General features: G+C 48.4%; 4 protein-coding genes across 4 annotated transcripts; 2 read left to right on the top strand and 2 right to left on the bottom strand.

Annotated features, from left to right (window-relative positions):
- The first annotated feature begins 594 nt into the window (after positions 1–594).
- On the top strand, positions 595–3,064 carry LOC127292093 (scarecrow-like protein 30). The gene is made up of 2 exons (XM_051321446.2): positions 595–740; positions 843–3,064. Exon 2 carries the CDS (start codon positions 946–948, stop codon positions 2,923–2,925), a length of 1,980 nt encoding a protein of 659 aa, XP_051177406.1. The 5' UTR covers positions 595–740; positions 843–945; the 3' UTR covers positions 2,926–3,064.
- A 708-nt stretch (positions 3,065–3,772) lies between these two features.
- LOC127292094 (uncharacterized protein At5g02240) lies at positions 3,773–6,847 on the bottom strand. The gene is made up of 7 exons (XM_051321447.2): positions 6,696–6,847; positions 6,211–6,482; positions 5,987–6,023; positions 5,808–5,905; positions 4,837–4,898; positions 4,139–4,262; positions 3,773–4,045 (listed from the first exon to the last, which is right to left on the bottom strand). The coding sequence occupies exons 1-7, from the start codon at positions 6,754–6,756 to the stop codon at positions 3,926–3,928; spliced, it is 774 nt and encodes a 257-aa protein (XP_051177407.1). The 5' UTR covers positions 6,757–6,847; the 3' UTR covers positions 3,773–3,925.
- A 2,863-nt stretch (positions 6,848–9,710) lies between these two features.
- Positions 9,711–12,596, bottom strand: LOC127292092 (uncharacterized). The gene has a single exon (XM_051321445.2). The coding sequence runs from the start codon at positions 12,594–12,596 to the stop codon at positions 9,711–9,713; it is 2,886 nt and encodes a 961-aa protein (XP_051177405.1).
- A 1,172-nt stretch (positions 12,597–13,768) lies between these two features.
- On the top strand, positions 13,769–19,995 carry LOC127346670 (uncharacterized). The gene is made up of 7 exons (XM_071828906.1): positions 13,769–13,777; positions 14,157–14,753; positions 14,864–15,536; positions 16,760–17,235; positions 17,431–17,894; positions 18,175–18,308; positions 19,469–19,995. Exons 1-7 carry the CDS (start codon positions 13,769–13,771, stop codon positions 19,714–19,716), a joined length of 2,601 nt encoding a protein of 866 aa, XP_071685007.1. The 3' UTR covers positions 19,717–19,995.
- Positions 19,996–24,162: the final 4,167 nt, after the last annotated feature.

The following is a 24,162-nucleotide window of genomic DNA, read 5'->3' as shown; positions in this document are numbered from 1 at the left end:
TTTCGCAAAAAAAAAAAGTTTGGAGCCAGAGAAAACATACTCCGTTTTCCATAATTCATGTCGCAAATTTAATGTATCTAAATATATTTTATTAATAGATATATATACAAAGCGAAAATAAAGATTATATAAACGGAGGGAGTAATATATATGTACATAGTATATATAAATCGAATATGAATATATGATGTGTCACTACGTAGTGTCGGGCTCGGGCACTTGGCAGACTTGTTCAACCCTAGGAGGTTCCCATTCTCCACATAAACAAGGCAAGTCGCCTGATACCACAGTAGCCATCTCCCGCAGAGAATCTTGCGCGCTCGAAGATTCCTGGTGCACGTGGTGCGTCGCCACCTTCCTCCCCGCCTCCTCCGCACCTGGTCACCTCACTCTGGCCAGGTACTGTGCTACTCCCCAAGAACACGACCCGGTCGCAGATCGCAATCCCCCTCGCCGCTTTCTTAAATCACTCTCTTAAATAATGATCCGGATCACTCTAAAAAATTGGTCCAGATGACTAGCGCTGCTCCACTAAACAAGCCCTCCAATGGGGAAAAAGACGGAGCTTGATTGATCATCAATCACGTCGCGATCCTACCTAGTAGAGCGGTGCGTGCGCCTCTGCCCCCACCAATCACCGTCGCTTTCTTCCTCCTCCTCCCGACCCGACCCTTCTCTGCACGTCGGCAGCCGCTCTTGACCGCAACACCTGTTGCTGCTCCCCGGCCACTTCTCGCAAGGTACCCATTTCCTTTCTTTACCTCTTTCTTCCGCCCCATCCACGCAACCGATTGCTACTGGATCCTGCCGGAACCCATCACTGATTTTTTCCCTCTGCCCAGTTCTTCAAGACGAATCTACCACTTCTCACTTCTTCAAGAAGCGATTTTGGGGGTTTTGGTTGCGAGATCTCGCGTCAAGAAACAAGCTTTCGGCCCCGTACCAATGGGTTCCTGCGAGGATGTGGAGTACGGCGACATCTACTCCGTCGCCAACCCAGCCGCCGCCCCCGCCCGCATGCTCGACTTCTCGCTCCACCAGCCGCACCTCCAGTTCCCCCCTTCCTACGGCTTCCACAGCCTCCCCGCCGCCGGCTACCTGCCGTCTCCGCCGCAGCCCCTAGCGTTCGGCAGCACGCCGAGCCCCGCCTCCACCACCACCACCGAGCTCGAGAGCCCCGAGGACCTGTCGGCCGACGACGCCGTGCTCGCCTACATCAACCAGTTCCTTCTCGAAGACGACGATGAGGAGGAGTCTTTCCCCAGCCCCGGCGCCGCCATCGCCGCCGCGGCGCCGGAGCGGGATTCGGCGCTCCTCGCCGTCGCCAAGCCCTTCGTCGACATCATCGCCGATGCGGCGCCTTACCAGGAGACTCCGTGGATGGATCCTCCTCCCAATGCTTCTGCAGGAACTGCAGCAGGCTTCCCTAATAATATGTTCCTGAGCAGCAGCAGCAGACAGAGCTCTTGCCAGTTGGTGCCGGCCGAACCTGTCAAGGAGGAGGGACGGTGTGCTGTCCACAGAGGCCGGAAGAAGAACCGGCATGACGACGACGACGGCCTCGAGCTCGAGGACGAGAGGAGGAGGAAGCAGTCGGCGGTGTGCGATGAGGAGATGATCCGCGAGATGTTCGACAACGTGCTTCTCTGCAATTGCCCAGACTGTGAGCTTCAGTCACCCCTGCCAGACGAGTCAGAGATCACCAAAGCATATGTGAAAGGGTCGGGCAACCGAAGAGGGCGCAAGAAGGGGAAGACCAAAGCTGCAGCGGCCGTAGAGGAGGAGTCCGTGGATCTGACAACCCTGCTCATACACTGTGCTCAGGCCGCTGCCATCGACGACCACCGCAGCTCGGGCGAGCTGCTCAAACAGATCAGGCGGCACTCGTCTGCTCATGGGGATGCCGGGCAGAGGCTGGCGCATTACGTTGCTAACGGGCTCGAGGCTCGCCTTGCCGGCGTCGGTAGCACCGTCCACCGCTCGCTCGTTGCGCACCGGACTTCGATTGCTGACATGCTCAAAATATACACATTGTATGGGACAGCATGCCCCTTTTTGAGAATGTCCAGGTTCTTCTCAAATCAGGCCATCTTGCAGGCTTCCAAGGGGGCCACAAGGTTGCATATCATCGACTACGGTATAGATCATGGCTTCCAGTGGCCAGTCTTCTTGCAGCGGGTCGCCAAGCTAGAAGGTCCCCACCCAACAATCCGAATCACCGCCATTGACTTACCGCAGCCAGGATTCCGGCCTGCTGAGCGCATAGAGGCAACGGGTCGGCGGTTACATGACTACGCCAGGATGTATAATATTCCGTTTGAGTATCATGCCATTGCTGCCAAGTGGGATACCATCCGAATCGAAGACCTCAGGATCGACAAGGATGAGCTTCTCATTGTCAACTGCCTTTTCAGAATGCGGCACATGATGGACGAGACGGTGACAGATCAGAGCCCGAGAATGACGGTCTTGAACACCATCAGGAAGTTGAACCCGCATCTGTTCATTCATGCGGTCGTCAATGGCACCTACAATGCGCCATTCTTCGTGACACGCTTCAAGGAGGCTCTGTTTTATTTCTCTTCGCTCTTCGACATGCTCGAAACAACTGCGTCGAAGCTGGAGGAGCAGGAACATAGGATGCTGATTGAAAGGGATTTCTTCGCACGGGAAGCTCTCAACGTGATCGCTTGTGAGGGCACGGAGAGGGTGGAGAGGCCAGAGACTTATAAGCAATGGCAGGTAAGGAACCTCAGGGCTGGATTTAGACAGCAGCCGCTGAATCAAGAGACGGTGAAAAAAGCAAGATACAAGGTAACTAGGAGCTATAACAAGGATTTCTTTGTCGATGAAGATAACAAGTGGATGCTGCAAGGTTGGAAGGGCAGAGTCATCGTTGCCATGTCCACATGGAAACCTAGCTAGAACGGTAGACATCACTAGCCCTGTTGCCGGATTCATTTCATCACCCTTTGCTGTTCTGCTGTATCTGATATTCTGATGCTAATGTTGATGAGTTTTGGCCCTTTTCTGGGAGCAAAATTAATTGATATTTTTGCTGAAACTTCACTGGAACATAAGCTTCTTGCATGTGATCTGTAGCACTGTACCAACTGAATTGCCAACTGCTTGCTCCTCGATTTAGTGTCTTTTACACATGGAAACCTAGCTAAAACTGTAAAACCTGATACATTTCATCACCTTTTGCTCTTTCGTTGTGTCTGATATTATGATGATTATGTTGATGAGTTCTGGCCCTTCCCTGGGAGACGAATTAATGGATTATGGGTTGTGCTTATTGAAAGATCCGGGTTCTGCCACGTAAACAAGGCAAGTCGCCTGATACAAGATCCGAGTTGTGCTTATTGAAAAGCACCGTGGGGCAGGGCTGTTCATCAAGCAGTCCCTGAATCATTATGGGTTGCTTGTCTCCATTTAGTGTCTTCGTGAGGATACTTTTGCTGAACTCAACTGGAACATAAGCTTCCTGTGTGTGATCTGTATTGTAGCATGTGAACTCCCAGCTGCTTCTTCCTTGAATCAGTAGAGCTGATAATTTTCCCCACTGCTTAGTTCACTGGAAGGCATATATGAGCTGCTGGGTGATATATTAGCTGCCGGGAAAAAATCATACGGATTATCAGTGTGCATGCGAACTGAGTCAAGAGTGCGAAAAGATTGCCCTGCCAATGAAATTGTAGAAATGTGTTCTCGACTCATTTGCCCACACTTCTTTGAAATTCTCAAGAAAAGGCAAAAGCTTTGCTTCTCGTTGCAGGAAGTTCTTTTCAGCTTTATTGATAAAACGATTGTACAATTACACTGGTCTATACTTCATAACGCACAAACCTATCCGCTTAGACATCAAGATCCTCTCATATGAGTCGAAAAGCTAGAAATGTGAGTACGCTACTTGTCTGGTGACTCAAAACCGAGCTGTGACCTGGGAAAACAGCGCCTTGAAATCTTTTGTCGGTGTGCCCACACCTTCAGGCTTTGAAGCCAAATCAAATGCCTTGAACTTCACCTCTTCGTACTGCAGGGCCTGTTTTGGGAAGAAATGTAAGTAAATCAGCACGGCTATCTCATACTGTCTGTCCACAGAATACAGTTGCAGCAATTGTCATACAGGTTCTACCTGAACACAAACTTCAGCCACATCAGCCCTAGGAATTGCCTTAGTGTCGGTCTGGAGAAGCTCATCGTCTTTCCCAACAATAAGCTCCCTCACTCCCCCATCTTTGTCTTGCAGACCACCAGGCCTAAATTGAAGCGAAGAAAGATATAAGTGAAGAGGGCGAGGCTAACATGTTCTTGTGCATATTAGAATAGCATATTATGTATCAATGAAGGGGTTAAAATGCTTTTGCATGTATTAGCATAGTGTTTTTTTTCAAGCTTCACAAAAACCAGACACTAATTTATCTGCACTTGTCCAAACCTGAAATGTTTAGCACCTAATTCTAGACCATCCAAAGAGGTGCTATGTCCTACTTATATATGCAATAACTACTACATGCCACTGAATGTTTGCTTCATCCCCGTTCATATGCCACTGTTTCATGACATGTGATCCAGTACCCGACTTGTCAATGAGACAATTGGGGTATTTCACATATTTAATAGCATATAGGTAACTAATCTGGACTTCTAAAGTATTCCACTTCAGAAAGGTGAGCATCTGAAGTGCTTGATATGAAGGATGCCTCTTATCCAAACTGATGCATGATAAACCACTAGAAGATTTTTTTTTTTGTTTCCCTGAAAACTAGGAAAATATATTTCTTTAGAACTATGAATTAGATGCATTTGTGGTATACATGCTCTTCTATGTACCTTATTATTGTATAAGGGACTCCACTGTCTGCCAGATACTGTTCGGACTTGCGCTTCCAGATCTACAACAGAAAAATGAATAATCAGGATCTCACACTTTGAATAATCAGAAATTAGTTCACTCTCTACCAGATACTGTTCTGATTATTAGATTAATTATAACACGCCAGGCAAACTTTCCCAAGTTGCTTTACTCAGACTAAAATATTTTCATTCCTAGTGAGATAAGAGAAAGTTTTCACGAAAACAAAACAAAGCAAAGACTTCAAACATGAACATCTAAGCAAAGGACAGAATACACAAAAGCTTCAAAGAGATGTAGATCATTCTTTATCAAAATATTTTTTCCCGGTGCCATGGGCTGGGAGGGAGCTACCTGAAGTTAGCAGGGTGACATACACCAGGTAAAATAACTTTTTTCTTAGAATCAGCCAACAAAATTAGATGCGTCCCTCTAGCCAATTTATAGTGCATCCCTGGCTCTAATCTTGCAACTATTCTAGGTAACCTATGATTAGTGCACCCTGATCAAATTTAGGATGTGTTCTGGACGGCGCTCGCGGAGCGGGACAGAGCTACGTTCATTTTCACGGAGTTGGTAAAACCAAGTTCTGCGTCGCTCCGTGGATATCGGCAGAGAGAAGGCCTTCCGAACGGGCTCTTAGTCTGGCTCCGCCCCTGGTTTACTTGTTAGAAATCGATCGTTTCAACATGTCTATGGCGAACCATTCTTTAATGTGTAAATCTATTAGTGATATGTTAACAAAACATTTTTATGATATGTTAACAAAACATTTTTATGACGAACAATCCTAGTGACTCCTGGGACAGATAGCTCGTCTGCGGCCAACCAGTGTTCACAGAATAGTACAAAAATGTTCCAGATAATAAAATTTTGGGCAAAGCTAGAGCAAATGAACTGCAATACAGAAAAGGTGAACAGACATCTAGACTCATCTCCAAGAACTTACCAATATATTGCCATTGCCAAGGCTGTTGAGCGGATGGTTAGGATTGGTTCCTCCCATGGATCCCACCAACACAATGTGCTTCACACCAGCTGCTTTGGCTGTACAAACATCACAATCCACTCATCAATCATTTGTGAAATGTTGTACAAACTACAGGGCAGAACCTAACCGAAGCTTACCGGCATCAATCTGATTCTTCTGCCCAATCCAATCCACCTGCCACACACGCATACCCAAATTCATCACCATTTAACAGTCACGGTTTTAGAATTTTCAGGATATATATGCAACTCGCCAAACTCAATTTTCAGGACATGACATTTGACAGTCAGACACAGGAGATACATATCCTGAAACTGCATCCAAGAGGGAGGGGGGAACAGTGCAGTGCAGAGAAGGGAACCTGTTCAGGGTACGCTCCGTCCTCGTAGTAGAACTCGGGCCGGCCGCCTTTGGTGGGGTCGAACCCGGGCTTCATCTTCGGGGAGGCGCTGGTGAGGATGACGAGCGCGTGGACGCCCTGGACGGCGGGCGCGAGGCGGTCCGCCTCCCTGATGTCGGCGACGAAGACGTCGTCGGCTCCCCCGATCTTCTGCTTGCTCTCCTCCGTCCTCACCAGGCCCCTCGCGGCGAACTGGTCGGGTCTCTCCTTGAGCTTGGTGAAGACGAGATGGCCTGAGATCGAGTAAACCCTCGGCGTGTTAGGACTTAGAGGACTGGGTAGAGTTGCCAAGGCGTTAATTTTAGAGAACTAGTGGACGGGGCGGAATTCCCTATTGCACGGGCGAATTCGTCGGGGTTTGCTCGGAGAAACAGTGGCGGAGCGCGTAGTACTGAATTCGAGGGCGGGAATGCGGTGGGTGGGGGAGTCGGGGAGGGGAGGGGTACCTGTGCGGCCGCCGGCGCCGGTGACGAGGACGGTGGGGCGGGGCGCGGCCGAGTCCGCCATGGTGCGGGAGGTGCTGGTGCGGTGGTCGCCGACGGGGAGAAGGGGAGAAGGGTGAGATGACAGTAGCGATGGCAGGAATTGTGTAGAAGGCCGTGCCGAGCGCCGACCTAACTTAACGGCGGGACATGCCAAGAGGGCGCGCGGCGGGTAGGGTGGACACGTCACGCGATCACGCTTCAGCCGTTGAGCGTGTACCCTGTTTGGACTTTTTTTTTTAACAAAGGCAGTGGAGGCACAATTACAAGGACTACCAGGAAAAGAGAAATTATGAACCAGTCCTTCAATATTGCACAAAGGACCCTAAAAGAAAAACAGAGAATGCAATCAGGTCCCACTCCGTCTCCGTTGCTAGCACATCTCTCAGCACAGACGAGCGCCTCACCGGCGAGGATGAGACCACTTTGGATGGTGCGCCGAGAGCCTTCTGTGCTGGTGTAGGAGGGCCTCCGAGATGGCATCTTGGCCTGGAGGTTGTTGTAGACCTGCAGTCGCCGGCCGGAGTACACCGTTGCCGATGAATGAGGAGGGAGTGTCGCCCTACGACCATTTTTTTACAGCTCCTGACCAAGGACCGCCGTGGAAAAACTCCCGAGAGCAGCTTCACGACTCCCCTACCGCAGATCCGAGAGCTCACTAGCGGAGCCCAGGAGCCCCAAGCCGTTCTCGCCACCATGGCGAGCTACGAGCAGGAGACACCAATCTCGAGTAGTAGCCACCAATCTGCAAATATCACCTACCATGACCCCAAATCCTAGATCCAGGGACATGACCTCGACCTCAAGCTTATTCTTGGACCGGGGGAAGAGAAACTTGAGTAGTCGCAGGCACCACGCCTCCACTAGCAGCAAAACCCCCATCACCGGCCATCGGACGCCACTTGGAAACACCGAGAGCTCTCCATCCACCGGCATAGCGCGAACATCCACTGGGGGAACAACAACTACTCCTAGACTACTATGTATAGGGGAGAGCCGGCCTCCCCTCTCCCAGTCACTCCGGTCGGCGAGGCCGCTGGAGGAGAGGGAGAGGGGAGCCGACAGAGAGAAAAAGACTCTCAAAACACTATTCACACATGAGAGCTAGGGATGGGGAGAATGAGTTTGCTTGGTCCCCTATTTGGACTGTGGTGCGTGCTTTGCCTTCTAGATCAATCAACTCTGAACAACAACACCTCTTTCTAATTTTCTCCAAAGATTCCTCAAGGCCTCTTTGGCTAGAATGAATGGCCTTTAATATGATTTGGGTGAATTCGTAGTCCTAAGAAAATGTTTGACTTGCAGTACTGCGGTCTATTTGAAAAATCTCCAAGTATGACACATGAAAAGGCATCTTTTACGTGTTTTCGATATTTGCTATCCTACAACGTCTCTACATTTGGTGAATCATGCAAAAGAAATTATTCGACATATTTTTAGATGTCATGATCATGACTCCTAGACGAGATCTGCATACACACCATGTACTCACACTCTATTATTCAAAAGAGACTGGATGCATGGAATTTAACATGTAGCACAATGGTCTTTTTGATCCTTTGTATTTGTATAGAATTTTCGATAAGATTATGATGTTCTAGAGGAAATCTAAACCGACGACAATCGGGGGTCTACATTAATCACGGTGCTCCACGTTGTAGTGTTCACTACAAATGTAATGAGATTTATGGGTTTATCATTGGTCCTCAAGTGTATAGAAGACGAGCTCCTTGTGTGTGCATGCTAAGTGGGGAGAAGACACACTCGTGGTGTGTGCACGACCTGCATTTGATCTTTCTTGCTTCGAATTTCGCTCATTGTCTGTTTTGTAGCTTCCTATTCTTGGATGGTCACATTATTGAAGAATCATCAGCGTGATGAATTTCTTCAATGGGATGTAAACAGATTAATTTCAGTATTTCAGGACTCTAGCATTTTTTCCCTTCAATTAGAGATTTAGAGTACTCCTACAACAACTTTTTCTTGACAAAATACAGTGCAGTGCCGAAACAGGCCGGCAGCCGAAACTGCCCGGGAGAAGGCCCGCACACTCCCGGGACTGCAAGGCCCGCTAACTCCCGGGAAACGCCCAAAAAAACAATTTGCAGCAATCCCCTTCGCCGCCGTTCTCCACTCGCCGCCGCAACAGGAACATGAGTGGCGCTACCGGCACCGCCGACTTCTTCTGCCGCGAGGCCGAGCTCTCCTGATACGTAGCCGGCCCCGCCTTTGATGTCAGCACCTCGCTCCCATCGCCCCCACCCAGCGCTCCGCCCTCAGCCCCTCAACGAATGTCTCACGCCAGCGTCAGCACCAGCGCCTCCGCTCTGCCTTCGCAGCCGATCCAGATACACAAGCAGGCAAGCAGCGGAAATCTCGCCGCCCCAGGCGCGGCCGTGATCTACCTCCGATGCGCGACTCCAGGTGACGGGTGGTGCATATCTTCAGGCGGCCCGCATTTTTCTGTGTAAGTTGTTACTGACCAGCTCGGTGGTGCGTGTTGGGTGGCTGGCCAGAACTTGGATCCGCTCGAGGAAGGCGGCGTGGTCATCGCCATTGATGTCAAGGCCAGCTGCTGATCGCTGTGAGCCTGTGATTCATGGCCAGGATGGTCGTATGTTATGATGCTCGGTGGCTGCAGAGCAGAAGCTGAAGATTTCCCACGTCGCACTGCAACTGAAGGCTTAGTACAGTTACTACAGCACATGTCAATGTGATGCTCTGATAAAGCAGCAACCCCTGACAACATCGCCGAAGGTTTGAGAGCCTGCCTTTATCTATTGATTATTGGAATTTGGTCATACAGTCATACGCATGTCTAAATTCATACACATGTCCATGATATAGCAACAGCCACAATTTATCATAGTACGTACTTACATGCCAAAGCAGAGCACTACAGAAGACAAGAAGGTTTAACACTAGTCCCTGGTTAATATGTTGAACAGCAGCTGCAGAGCTTGTGGTCTCAACGAGCCTCTACTGGTTTTTCCTTGTCAGTGAAGCCCACCGGAGCGCCACTTGCAGGTAAACCCAATCATACACACGGTCAGAAAACGAGAAACAACAAATTCTCCAGTTCCTCTTGAACAAGAAGCCACAAAAGACCACCCAGAGACCTGTTACAAATCCTGAGCCAATACCAAGGTATAGTGGTAGCACATCACTCATGCCCTCATGCTGATCTTGAGGAACCCGTGGAGTGGTTTCGGTTCCTGGACAGTTCCTTGATACAGGTGGGCCACAGAGACCTGGGTTGCCAATGTAGATGGATGTCTGGTCATCAAGCGCCCTTAACTGGTTGCCGGATGGTATGGTCCCTATCAGATTGTTATATGACAAGTTCAGGTGGGCCAGCGATGTTAGATCTGCTAAACTTGTAGGGATTTCACCGGAGAGGTCATTATGTGAGAGGTCGAAAGATTCCACTGCCTGTAACTCGCCAATACTTTGGGGGATTATGTCACTAAGATGGTTCCAAGACAAGTTCAAACTTTTCAACGCAGCGAGTGTGCCAATTTCTTCAGGAATCCGCCCAGTTAAACTGTTGCAGGACAAATCTATGTTGACCATGTATGCGATTCCTGTTGTATATTCAAGCTGCTGACCTTTTGTGACCACCGACAAACTATCAGAATAAGCATTAGTCCACCTGTAGACAGACACAATCCGATATGTGACAATTTTGTAAAGGGCGCCTTGTTCATCAGGAGTATGGGCCATAGCTATGAGATTCCCAAGTGATATTGGTATCTTTCCTGAGATATTGTTGCTTGCAATGTCTAAATACTGAAGCCCCTTCATCCTGGTTAGATCGTCAGGGATGCCACCAGAGAACATGTTTGATCGTAACCGTAGGAACGCCAAGTCCGGTAACTTTGAACTGATCCATGTGGGTATGCTTCCAGAAAAATTATTGTATGCGAGATCAAGGAAATTGAGCTCTTTACACCTTTGAAGAAACGATGGGAATTCTCCCGAAAGATTGTTGTTGTTCAAATTAAGCATGGTAAGTTTTGAAGTTCTAGGTGCACCAGGGCAATTGGGCAATGTCCCGTTTAGTTGGTTGTCTGATAGGTCCAGAAACTCCAATTGCTGCAACTCAAACAGGGAGCATGGAATGGTCCCAGAAAAGGAGTTGTTGAAGAGCATAAGTATTGCTAGCGCTGGTGCTCCAGTATCTGATGGCAATACACCCGATAGGTTGTTCCCAGAGAGGTCCAAGTAGGCGAGGTTCGGTGGGAGTGTCGGAATCGGGCCAACAAGCTGGTTAGAACTGATATCCAGTATAACACCTTGCATATTACCAAACAGAGAGTATGTTGGAAGCCTGCCAACAATCTTATTTTCTGATAAATCCAGCACTTGAACAGTGTACATTTTGATCCAAAACTGAAAAGGAATGGAATCATGTATACTTGTGTTTGAAATATCAAGAGTGTCAAGTGTTGGCAGCATAATCCATGAAGGAAATTGGGGCCCTAGGATGCAAGATCTAAAGCTTGCTGAAATTAGTTGGAATGGAGCGTTCCATGTGTTGTTGACCAGCATCTTTATGGAATTACCGGAGAGCCACAGAACTTGTAGGCTAGTCAGGTTCGTGAAATGGTCCTGAGTGAGTGTACCATTTAGGTTGTTCGAGTCTAACCACAATTCCGTCAAATTTTTTAGTTCCCGTATACCAACTGGTATCTCTCCTGAAATTTTGTTGTTACTCAGCTGAAGTTTGGACAAGCTGCTAAACTGGTCTATCTGAGCTGGGATGCTCCCTGTCAAATTGTTGTTGTCCAAGTACAACGCTTGTAACTCATTTGCTGGCAGTATATTCAATATATCTTCTAAGTTTCCGCTGATGGAGTTATCCCATAGTTTGAGCACTTGCAGTTTCTTGAGTTTCTTGAAGGTGGATGGAACAACGCCGGTGAAGGTGTTACGATCAAGGGAAAGTGACATAACGGAGGTCAAGTTTCCGGCAGCGGCAGGGATAGGACCTCTAATCCCGCAACTAGACAAAGAAACATATTGGACACTAGGTAAATCCCAAAGCAAGTACTTGGCTCCAAAGGATGAGTTAAAGGAGTTGTAACCGAGGTAGAGGGCCCGTAGTGATGTTAGGTTGGGGTGCAATGGAGGAGGCATAATGTTTTGGAGCCCGCAAGTTTCTAGTTCAAGCGTTGTCAGTGAGCGGAGCATGTTGACAGCATGAGCCCAGTCGATGGCAGCGCTAAGGTCCACATCGTTCATTGCGAGGTACCCTAGATTCCGCAGGTTTGACACCCATGCAAGATCGGGCGAGTAACAACTCTCCCACTGAGTCGAGAGGTCAAGGCTGATCAGGTTTGAGAGGTTGCCGAGGTGGGGAGGTATTCGGCCACCGAAATGCGAATTGGAGAGGAGGAGATGGGTCAGGCTCTTGAGGCCGCCGATGAACTCCGGGATGGGTTTACCACCGAAGTTATTCCATGAGAGGTCCAGGTGCTTCATATGCCGTAGATTGAGCAAGGAAGAGCTTATGTTACCTCCTAGGGGTCCGCTTATTGTCTGATCATCCGTGGCGCTATTGCTTTTGATCTGGAGCTTTATGACGTGCCCTGTTCGGTTGCTGCACTCGATGCCCGTCCACTGGCAGCAGTCATCCTCGCCCCGCCATGACGAGAGGTAGTTGCCTGGATCAGTGAGTCCCGCCTTGAATGCGAGAAGCGCATCCCGCTCATGGGGGATGCAAAGGGTGCCTGTCGCTGGTGGTGGTGGCGACGGTGCTGGTGCTGATGTCGGCGCAGGCACGGCTAGGGCCGACGAGTTCACGAGGAACCACGTCGCTAGCAGTATCACCGTAGCTTGGATCAGCTGCCTCCGCCTGGCCATTTTGGGACTCGTCTATGTGTGTACGCGTTGTCTGTTGGTAGTTTCTGTTTGCCTCGGCGATGTCATCATCAGTATTTAAAGTTCCAAAGAGTTCTGCTCGTTCCATTAGTCAAAGTCGAGTCAACGAATGTTAGATCCGCTCAGGAGGTATAGTAACAGCGAAATACACCATCATCCACAGTGTTTAGATTGGCTTAAAACGAGACGCGAGAATATGTGGTTCAGGGTGCGAAGGAGTATCTGCAAATTCCACGGCGAAGACCAGAGGTCTCGCGCCGTGGATTAAGGGGAAAACGACGACACGTCCATGTCCAAAACAGAACTGGTGCTCAAAAACAGAGCTGGGCTTCATCTCCCCCTCTCTGTATCACTTAAACAGACCTGTATAGCCTAGCTGGTTTGTCATCCCGGTCCAACCAGCCAATGCGTGTTCCGTTCACTCGTCAAGTCCAAGTCAATTTAGCGCATAAACATCCAGAGGCATCGAAGTCCTAAAGCGACAAGAAGTTCAGATCAGAACATAGACACACTACTGCCGTGCTACATGTCACGCCGTGGATCTGGGGAAGTCACGTCCATGTCCAACTGTGGAGCATAGCTCCTCTGCACAGGATCGACTGCATCAGAAAAATCTAGACGATTTTATGACAATTCCATCCAATTCAAAACGTTGTAGAGTACCGAAAAATCAGTTCTGAACCCGGGTGTAGATGCTCCCGGTTGAATAAAAAAATCGAAAAAATAGCAGACAAATTAAAAAATCTGAAAGTTTTGTACAATGAACATGAATAAGTGTTCTAACTGCTCACAAAAAATCTTCGAGAAAATACATATATAGTAGTCTAATGCGGTGGTGTTTGGAACATTTAGATTTGTTACTTACATCACTCCGATTTCTCTTTTTTGCACAGGCCACTACATATGTCTTTTCTCGGAAATTTTTGTTATGCAGTTAAACCACTTGTTCCTGTTCATTGTACAAAAATTTCAGAATTTTTTGAATTTGTTTGCTATTTTTTTGAATTTCTTTATTCAACCAGAGCATCTACACCCGGGATCAGAAATGGCTTGTCCAGTAGAGTACGTGCTACTCATTACCATAGTTACGAAAGTTTTTTTTCAATGATGTTTCATTAATTCAGTCTATTGTCGGGTGTATAATGCTCTCCGCCATGACCGGGGTTCAGTGTAGCTGAGAATGCTTCTCGCTCCTCTCCGCTTCTACGCTCGCTCTCCATGAAAGCTGTGTGTTTTCTTTCGATAGTGTTCGTGTTGAGCAGCTAATTGGCACTACATCATAAGTCGATCGGGTCATTGCAAACTCTGTACGATACACCTTCCTATCTCTCCCGTCGTACACAAGCCCAAAGTCCAAAACAAACCGGACCAGCATCAGCCTTTCCTAGTGTGGACTCCTTATTCTCTTACAACAACAACTGATCCATGTCATATATTAGACGCACTTCAAACTTGATTGTGCTCGCTACCAATCAAGAGATTAAGGCATCCGCTCGCCGGTTGAGATCATCAAAATATGGCGGACGTTAACCAAGTTACCAGGACTCCTCGTTTCCCTTGCCATTGCCGTTGTTGCCGAACGATACAATCATCATGGAGATCCTCCCTTACCTGCCGGCCATGTCGGTCGGTCGCTTCCGCAGCGTGTCGCGCGCGTGGCGGGCTGCGCTCTCGTCGGCGGCTTTCGTTGAGCTCCACCTCCGGCGAGCCAACAGGTCGGGCCAGCCCAGGCTTTTCTTCTGTCCAAGCGAGGTGCCATCTGGGGAACAAGCCTACTTCCACGTATGGCAGCTCGGTGGTCCGGTGAAGAAGCTCATGCCCAAGCACAAGGAGTTCTGGGACCCGGCTCCAATCACAAGCCCTGTCCGTGGCCTCCTCCTTCTCCGTAGCAAGAGGGGCTACTTCGTGTACAATCCTTGTACCGGTTCATCCTTGCTTCTTCCCGACAGCGTAGCACCACTGAAGATGAGTATCCGGCACGAGACATCGACCCAACCCCAGCCACCATGTTTCTTCGATATATCCTATGGCATAGGCTATTGCTCGGTTACCGCTGAGTATAAGGTAGTGCGCCTATTCAGTGACAGCTCCGAAGGCGGTCCACCACCCTGCTGCGAAGTCTTCGTCCTTGACAAGCCGGTCTACTGGAGGCCTACAGCTCAACAGCCTCCCATGTGCACCGTGTGGGAGGAAGACCCAGGCGTGTTCCTTTGTGGCTATTTGCAGTTTTGCACTTCCTTTGTCAGTAGGGTGGCATCATCACTTTCAATGTCACAAATGAGACCTTTGGTTTGCTGCCCCCGCCACCGCCTCCTGATGGGGACGATGTTCTCCTCGAGATGGTGGAGCTAAATGGGCGCTTATGCATGTGCCATGGATTCATCCGTTTCCGCGAAGCTCGATACTGCATATGGATGCTGGGAGATCACGAGCCACGGCGGTGGGAGCAGCTATTCTGCATCGATCTAAGCGCCTGGACGGAACCTGAGTTGATGCAGATGAAGGCCCACTTTATATTTGCACTCTACGTCTTTAACAATGACAATGATGGGCACCAAAAGATTATGTTCGGTACAGGAAACTGCAAGGTGTTCACCGTGGACTCTAATGGCAGCACAGTGGAGACCCTATTTAGAGCGGACGACAAAGTCACATGTAGCTTTGTTGATTGCGAGCACCCATCGCTAGGCTTGTTCCAGGAGAGCCTTGTGCCAGTGGGACGAACGGTCAAGGAGATCATCTTCTCGTCGCCGGCCGCCAAGGCTTGGTTTCACATCCTCAAGTGGATGCCCGCACGCTCTGTTGCCGACTTAAGCTTGGTCTGCAGAGAATGGCGTGCGATGGTCATGACTGAACGCTTTATACATTCACATATCCTCCATTCAAACTTGAATAAAAGCCCTCGGATCATGATGATCACTAGTCCCTAATTCGTAAGATGCGTCGATTTGTACAACTTCATTACTTTAGGGGCACCCAGCTTGGTGTTAGAATCGGTGATAGAATTGGAAAGTCCATGTTGTATACGAGTTGGAGTCTCGTACGTGTTGTAATCTTGTATGACTGCCGTGTATATAAATAGAAGAGGTGGAGAAGTGTATGTCAACCACGAAAACCCTAATCACCTTTTTCAATTTGGTATCAGAGCCCCAGGTCTCAAGTTCAAATCCTGGCTTTCACATGGTTTTCGCAATTAAGTCTAAAAATTGTTGTTTCCCCCCTCTTTAGCCACCCCTGTTTCGGTGTGCTCTTCTTCTTTCACGTGTTGACTTTCTCTTCTCCCGTCACACGCGAGTGGGGGTGTTGTGAAGTGTATATGTGGATTGCCTAGCCCTTTCCATCAGTTCGGACTTTTGGTTCAAGTGGCTAGTGCATGAAGCTTAACATGGTATCGTAAATATGACATATCTTACCTGTCCACTAATCCGTCTGCATCAGACGAAGTTCCTCCGTTTCAGGTTATTGACGCGGCTCCAAGCACCCCTCAGCGGCCGATCGACGTGCATGGGGGAGCCTTGCATGGCGCTCAGCCCGAGGCGGCTCCCGCTCCAGCCATGCGCACGGCCCCCACTCCCGTTGTGAGCGCGGCTCCAGCTCCTGCCGCGAGCACGGCTCCGGCTCCCGTCGCAAGTGCGGCTCCGGCGCCTGCCGAAAGCGCTACTCATCAGCCCACGATGCCTCCTGCTGTGACTTGTGAGTCTACGGCCGCATCGTCCTCGGCTGAGACGTGCACCACGCCAGCTGTGGCGTATCCCATGGTGACTCGTCATCGAGACAACACGCGCAAGGAGAAAGAATACAAGGATGGTACTGTGCGCTATGATCCTCGTCGTCGGGCTTTCTTCGCTGCACCTACTTCTCATCATGTCGCCTTGACTGAACCTGCCTGGAAAGCTGCCATGGCAGATGAGTTCGCTGCCTTGTGTCAGACACGCACGTGGACGTTGGTTCCTAGACCTCCGGGAGTCAATATTGTTGGCAGCAAATGGATTTTTAAAACGAAGCATCGACCTGATGGATCTATTGACAAGCACAAAGCAAGACTAGTGGCTCGTGTGGATTTACTCAGCAGCATGGGATTGATTATGGTGACACGTTCAGCCCTATTGTCAAGCCTGCTACTGTGCGTCTGGTGCTATCTCTAGCTGTTTCTCGTGGCTGGTGTCTGCGTCAGGTTGATGTGAGTAATGCCTTTCTTCACAGTTTTCTGTCTGAGGATGTCTATATGCAGCAACCACCTGGTTTTGAGGATGCTCGTTATCCCTCTTATGTGTGCAAGTTGCAGCGGTCCATCTATGGCCTGAAGCAGTCTCCTCATGCGTGGTATGCTCGGTTAAGTCAGCGGCTTCATGAGCTTGGGTTTGTCTCTTCCAAAGCAGACACGTCACTCTTCATATTCTCCAGAGATAGTGTGCAGATTTATATGCTAGTCTATGTTGATGATATTGTTATCGCTGGGTCTACTCCTGAGGTTGTTGATCGCCTTGTCCGGTCTCTGATGGATACCTTCCCTATTAAAGATTTGGGGAAACTAGATTATTTTCTTGGATTGGAAGCGTCCTACAATTCGGGGGGGATGGTGGTAACTCAGCGCAAGTATGCACTTGATCTGCTTCATAGAGTAAATATGGAGAATTGTAAGTCCACTTCCACACCATTGTCGACTTCAGAGAGTCTGTCTCGAGTTTCAGGTACAATGCTTGGCTCTGAGGACTCCTTCTGGTACCGTAGCGTCGTTGGTGGATTGCAGTAATTGACGCTCACACGCCCATACATTTCTTTTGCGGTAAATAAGGTGTGCTAGTTTATGTCTCAGCCTACAGATGTTCATTGGGAGGCTGTCAAACGTATATTGAGGTATGTCAAAGGCACATTGCAAACCGGGCTGTGTTTTCGCAAGTCGGCGTCCACCGGTGTTAGTATTTTCACCGATGCTGATTGGGCTGGATGTGTGGATGATAGACGTTCCACAAGTGGCTATGCTATTTTTGTTGGACCTAACTTGGTCTCCTGGAGTTCGAAGAAGCAGCCTACCGTCTCAAGATCTAGTACCGAGGCAGAATACAAGGCATTAGCTAATGGTGCCGCGGAGGCTATATGGATCAGCTCTTTGTTAAAGGAGCTTGGCGTTCCCAGGCAGCGTACACCTATTCGGTGGTGTGATAACTTAGGGGCAACCTACCTCACAGCAAATCTGGTATTCCATGCTCGAACAAAGCACATTGAGATTGATTTTCATTTTGTGCGAGAGCGTGTTGCAAAGGGTGCTTTGGACGTGAGGTTTATCTCTTCTAGTGATCAATTGGCTGATGTGTTTACTAAGCCAGCCACACGGCAGATGTTAGACCGATTCAGGACCAATCTAAATCTTGTATGTGATAGTTTAGATTGAGGGGGTGTGTTAGAATCGGATAGAATCGGAAAGTCCATGTTGTATACGAGTTGGAGTCTCGTACGTGTTGTAATCTTGTATGACTGTCGTGTATATAAATAGAAGAGGTGGAGACGTGTATGTCAACCACGAAAACCCTAATCACCTTTTTCAATTCTTGGGTCCTAGTATTGCATGCTCACAGCCTTGCCATGGTCTCAATGTCGGAAGCAGCCATAATGGAAGTTTTGTTTGCAATCCTATCATGGGGTACTGTGAGAACATAGAGTTCGAAGATGGTGAAGACACTTCATTTTCTGGCCGTATAGGGCTGGGTTATAACTCGGAAACATGCATGCATGTACTAGTGCTTACCAGCTACAAAGAGAAGAACATGCAATGTAAACTACGGTATGTAGAAGAAAAAGAATGGCGTCCAATAGACCCTCCTCCTAGACCTATATCAGCTAGCACACCACCCACATATGTCAATGGAAAAATCTGCTGGCTGGTAGAGCCTAATCTTGTACAAGGTTCTCCAAATTGTGAAATTTTGGCCTTCGATGTCGAGTCAGAGGAATTCGAGGTTCTTCGAGGGCCACAATACTGCAGCCATGTCGTCGGGCGAATGTCCATGGGGCGTGCTTCAGTGTCCCCCCCTTCCAACCAAACTTGAAGGGGGTAAACGTACGTTTGGTTCGTGACCAGAAAATATAGGTGATCCCATCCCAAAAACTGAATATTTCTGAGAAAGACTGGACCATATGATCCGTGAATTTCATGACTAATCTCACTAGCCACCTGAGAATCCATGGCCGTCGACGCGACTCCGACACCTATCATCGTCGTATGTCTGGCTCCCCAGCTCGGCGGCGGCCACCATGTCGCGGCGAGCGGTGGCCTTGTTTTTCCGCGTGGCTCCCCAGCTCGGCATCAGCAACCTCCTGGGCGCGGTGAGCGGCGGGCATGATTTTCAACGTGGCTCCCTAGCTCGGCGGTGGCGGCGTTCATGGCATGGCGAGCAGCGAGCTTGCTACGTCTGCGCCACACCCGTCGACAGAAACGGCCTCGCTAAATACGTGCAGGCAGTGACCTTGCTAGGCATGAGTAGGCGGCCGCTCCGCTAGGTCCGACCTCTGCCACGAAGGGAAAAGGACCCGTTAATTACATATTAACCTGTGTGTTAATAGCCTATTTATTATTTTTCTATTAATCGTTAATTAAACATATTTGATCCCACATCCCATCCCATACATATTTGCCCATGAACCAAACACACACGTTAAGTCAACCCACGAAGGGGTATCAGCAGATCCTAGCCATCTAAATAGAACAAAGTTTAGAGGGGGGGGGGGGGGGGGGGGGGGGGGCCCCGGAGCAATAGCCGTACGTCCTCTGTTTGCAAGGTGCACTTTGTGTGGCTCACTCGTACCGGAGCATTAACGTAATTGACATATGGATGATGAAGGACAGTAATGGGCCTGGTTAAGGGAGTATCATTTAGACCTCAGAGAGTTCTGCACGGAGTATTCCTCAGAGGAGATCACACCATTGGCTATCGACCCAAAGGACGGTCGAATTTTGCTTAGCACGGGTTGGTCATTGGGCTACTATGATCCTAAGACAGCTACACTAGAGACCATCTATAGTTTGGAAATGCAGGATGATGATGAAAAGTTTTCTCCTATTATTTGTGATGAAAGCTTAGTTTTCACACTTGGGCTGGTGTAATCTCTATTGTGTGTGCTCTCTTATGTTATATAGTGATGATGAATTTCCGAGTGTACAATTTTCATATTAAATATGTTGTTGCCTCAAACTATTACAAGAATATGCAACTTATAAGCAAAACTCCTTGTATCACCAGTTTAGTTTATTTATTATCGCGTGTATGTTTCAGCAACTATTTTCTTCAGTGAATCCTATTTTCAGCCCGGTTTACATATATTTTGCCTTGCCCGACCTATGGCGTTACATCTTTATCTATATTTAGGTGCTACATAGAGGATAGTTTGGTGCTTCTTGTATTCATCTTTGATCTCGGTCTAGCATGCAATAGAATGGTGGGGCGAGGGATCGATGAAGATTCTTGGGGCAGAGATGTGCTTGGTGGAGTGACATTGGATGAAGGCTAGTTGCATTTGGGATCTGAAGTTCGTCCGCACATGAGTTGATCCATATAGAATGCACACTAGTGGAAAACGGGGCTATAGGCCCCGTCTATTTGGGCCTTCAGTCCCGGTTCCCAAACCGGGACCAATTAGGCGGGACTAAAGGGTCCCCCCTTTAGTCCCGGTTTAAAGTTGCACCGGGCCTAAAGGCCTCGCCACGTGGTGCGGTCAGGGAGCTCGCGGTGGATGGCCTTTGGTCCCGGTTCGTGGTACGAACCGGGCCTGGGGTTCTCTGCCGCGGCAGAGAATTGCTATTTCTCTGCCGTGGCACAGGTTTAGGCTGTACCAGCGTTTCTCTGCCGCGGCAGAGAAACAGGGCGTTTCTCTGCCGCGGCAGAGTTTCAGCAATGCATATATATCATTCAAGAAACCACAAAAAATCGTCGTGAATATATATAGACATCGTCAACGGTACACGTAATGCATGCATATTTACAATATAAAGTCGGATCTCTTTACTAAATCTATTTGCCTTTACGAAGTGCACGATCAAGATCTATGAACTGCCGATAGGCGATAGTGCTCTCCACCTGGGGTAATGACCTCGGTAACAAAGAATCCCGCGATTTCCTCTTGAATTGCTCGTATTTGATCCTCCATTATGAGAGTGTCCCGCAGGCGTATCATCTATATTTAAAAAGGAGATCAATATATGAATGGAACTCAATACAATAGATGGTACTAATTAAGATTAATTGTGAAAATTTGTTATCGTACACGAGTCTGGTGTATACGGGCATCCCCACCCTTGGGGCAGGCCATGTCACGAATGAAGGTGCAGACGTAGTATCCACATAAGTTATTCCCGGGTTCCTGCCTCATACACTTTACGAAAAAATAGTTCGATCAAACTAATAATTAAGCATCGTATTGAAAGTAAATATCATATATAGAGTTTCACGGACATAGCTATATATATAGTACTACTTACAGGGTAATCTTGAAATGTAAGCTCCGGTTTCCATTTACCCGGAACAGTATTGATGAACCGTTTCCAAGCCCTGCCCGGCAAAAAAAAAATGAGTAAATGAGTTATTGATTAGTTGATGTTATCGTTGAATTAGAACAGATGAAGATGCCAATACGAAATTGATTGAAATTACCTCTGGAGGATGGCAGCCATGTCCACCCATTCCGCATATTCTTTACGTTTCGAGTCCATGACTTTTACGACTCCTTTGTGAAGATCAATCATTAGGAGAATAAAGTGGAATCTGCACAAGCATAGCTCAATGATTACGAGAATAAAGTGGAAGGTGCACAAGCATAATGTATGTTATATATAACACTCACTGGAAGTTATAGGGAAAGAATATATCCTCTTTGTCTGCTTGCTTCTCTAAAAACATTACCATGTTGTCCTCTGTGCCCTTGGCGAAGTCTCGAACCGTAACTTCATGAACTGTGTCTGGGTCTATGAACCCCAGCGGTAGGAGCTTGCCTCTTTTGTATTTGAGCTTCTTCATTCTGCATAATTAAATGTATAGCGTACACAAAGAATATAGTGAGGATAATTGTTAGTGCAAATGAATGAGCTGAGCTACAGACTTAATTACATAAATAAATCACTTACATGCAGTAGCAACTGATGACAGCTTTGTCGAGGGCGTCTTGATTGAATAACTGAAACAGTTCTTCTAACTCAAGGTTTATCTCCTCGGTCCCCCGGAAGTAATGCTCACCTCTAAGATACACCGTGAGGTAGCGATCACCTCTTCGACAGGCTTTCAGGTACCATTCATGCAACCTTCGCATCTGAGTCCCTAGACGCGCGAGCTCGCCAGGTTTGACGAGATCAGATCCGTATTTATACTTGTTTACCACTTGAGCCGTTGGATAGTAATCTTCGTACTCAACTGATGCTCCCTGAGCTCTAGCCGCCCGTTCGATCATCGATGCCGTCTCTGGATCATCATAGGGCTGCACGACGAAGTGGGGTACGGCCTGAATGTCCTGCTGTCCAAGCTGGGCGACTTTTTTTGCTTCTTTGCTCGCTCTAGAGGACTATCCAAGAGAGCGGTCATAATCAGCTATCAGCTCAGGTCTCTTCATTCTCGTCTCGGCAAAGTGTTTCACTGTATGCGGTGGAATAAACATCTTCTTCGGCGCAAGAAACGCCTTTTGCTCTTCAGTCTGCTCATGTGGTAACAACTCTGGAGTCTGTGCCCTCATCGGAGTTGATGATCTCTTCGGAGCTGTAGGAGGTGTCGCGGTTAGCTTCCTCTTTTGCTTAGGTGGAGGCGGCGGAGTCTCCTGACGAGGAGGAGGAGGCGGCGGAGTATTTTCACGCGGAGGAGACTGCTCATGCACAGGGGAATCATCATCGCGCAGAGGAGAATCATCACGCGGAGGAGACTGCGTAGGTGGCGGAGGAGGCGGACGAGGTGGCCTGCTTGTTGGCTTCTCACCTGGAAACACAATGTTCTCCTTCCGCCATTGCACGGTGGTTCTATGGGCTTCTCCCAGTTCTTTGATTTCCCCATCTTCACCTGCAGGGTGCTCAAGCACCAACCCCTCATAATCTTTCAACACTTCATCCACCATCACAACAGCAAAGTCGTCTTGGACCGGACGGCAATGGTAAGACCTTGTAGGTAAGAGGATGCCAACCGCCGCCTTGAAGGATAGGTTGAAAACTTTAACATGCAGCTCACAAGGACGGCTCTCAGTGAGATCATCCACGGGGGGGGGGGGGGTAGCGAGGAGGCTCGACCACCTGGTCATCATCATCATTATCCACCTGCTGAGAGGAAGCCACGCTGCTTTTCTGGTGTTGTTGAGATTGCAGCGGGACGAGGGCATTGAGCAATGCAGGATCTACAGCCTGCCCCTGAGCCATCTGGGATGTAAGTACTTGGGTTACCATGGTTAATTGGGCTTTCATGGTGCTCATACCCTCCTCTAAGGACGCTATGCGGTCTGTTTCCCTTGCCTTTCTCCTCTCATGGCTTTTATCAGGAAATCTCTTCCTTTCCGCAGGAAAGCCATACTTCCACGGAACGGAGCCTTCTGTGCCTCGTGTTCGTCCGCCGTGTTCTTTGTTCCCAAGGGCGTGTGTCAGCTCATCGTTCTCTCTTTCGGGCTGGAACCTCCCCTCCTCCACGTCCTTATGTGCTTGTTCCAGGGCTTCAATGGGAAACTTCAGATGAGCTTTCTTATAGATGCACTTCCCTGTTTCTCGATGCAACGTTCCCCCAATCACGTAGAACTGTGTAGTGTGCTTGAGTCAAAGAAATCCCGTCCCTACATATCATTGATTTCCTTCCTAGCGTGCCTTTTCCACTTAGTCTCCCTTCATGCCACGATTCAGGAACACCAATCGGCTTAAGGTCAGGAATAAAGTCAACACAGAATTCAATGACCTCCTCTGTTCCATAGCCCTTGGAGATGCTTCCTTCTGGCCTAGCACGGTTATGAACATATTTCTTTAAGACTCCCTTGAACCTCTCGAAGGGGAACATATTGTGTAGAAACATAGGACCGAGAATGGAAATCTCATTGACAAGGTACTAACCTGTCAATGCCTACGAATTGTAGACTAGGGTTTAGTTGGAAGTAGAGGGCAAGTAGATCTCGAAGGTTTCAGCCGAAAAGTACTCGACGATTATGAAAACTAGGGTTTGAGAGTCAATGATTCGATGCTTTCTTTGTCCCTCGACTCCCCCTTATATAGGAGGCGGAGCCGAGGGATTCGTATTGTACAAGTTACAGAGTCCGGGAAGGTTTCTAACTCATCCCGCAAGATTACAAATAATACTTCCTATTACAACTCTAGCTTTCCTTAACAATATCTTGGGCTTCAGAATCTTCTTATTCTTCGAGTAGTGGGCCTTCAGTAAACCCCAGGTACTATCTTCGGCAGGCCCATTGGGGATGCCTATGTCAGTAGCCCCCGAGATTTTGCTTGAATCGTAGAGTCAGGGAAAATCTCCACTGTTTATTTTTACTCGACAACTTAAAACTTCTCTGTATTTCTTCACATAAATTTCTATATTGTACAGGGATA

The sequence above is a fragment of the Lolium perenne genome, chromosome 4 (genome assembly GCF_019359855.2).
Source record: "Lolium perenne isolate Kyuss_39 chromosome 4, Kyuss_2.0, whole genome shotgun sequence".
NCBI lineage: Eukaryota > Viridiplantae > Streptophyta > Magnoliopsida > Poales > Poaceae > Lolium > Lolium perenne.
Note: the sequence above shows the minus strand (reverse complement) of the source record. Positions and strands in the feature narration are given on the sequence as shown.

What these genes read in the sequence shown, in the direction of transcription:
- LOC127292092 (XM_051321445.2), bottom strand. Translation starts at nt 12,596, where the DNA reads ATGGCCAGGCGGAGGCAGCTGATCCAAGCTACGGTGATACTGCTAGCG.
- LOC127292093 (XM_051321446.2), top strand. Translation starts at nt 946, where the DNA reads ATGGGTTCCTGCGAGGATGTGGAGTACGGCGACATCTACTCCGTCGCC.
- LOC127346670 (XM_071828906.1), top strand. An exon ending in TCGGATCATGATGATCACTA is followed by an intron (nt 15,537 to 16,759) that starts GTCCCTAATTCG and finishes TGCTATCTCTAG; the next exon opens with CTGTTTCTCGTGGCTGGTGT. An exon ending in AAGGGTGCTTTGGACGTGAG is followed by an intron (nt 17,895 to 18,174) that starts GTTTATCTCTTC and finishes CTTGGGTCCTAG; the next exon opens with TATTGCATGCTCACAGCCTT.
- LOC127292094 (XM_051321447.2), bottom strand. Translation starts at nt 6,756, where the DNA reads ATGGCGGACTCGGCCGCGCCCCGCCCCACCGTCCTCGTCACCGGCGCC. An exon ending in TTGGCAATGGCAATATATTG is followed by an intron (nt 4,899 to 5,807) that starts GTAAGTTCTTGG and finishes TTTCTGTTGTAG; the next exon opens with ATCTGGAAGCGCAAGTCCGA. An exon ending in TGGCTGAAGTTTGTGTTCAG is followed by an intron (nt 4,046 to 4,138) that starts GTAGAACCTGTA and finishes TTCCCAAAACAG; the next exon opens with GCCCTGCAGTACGAAGAGGT.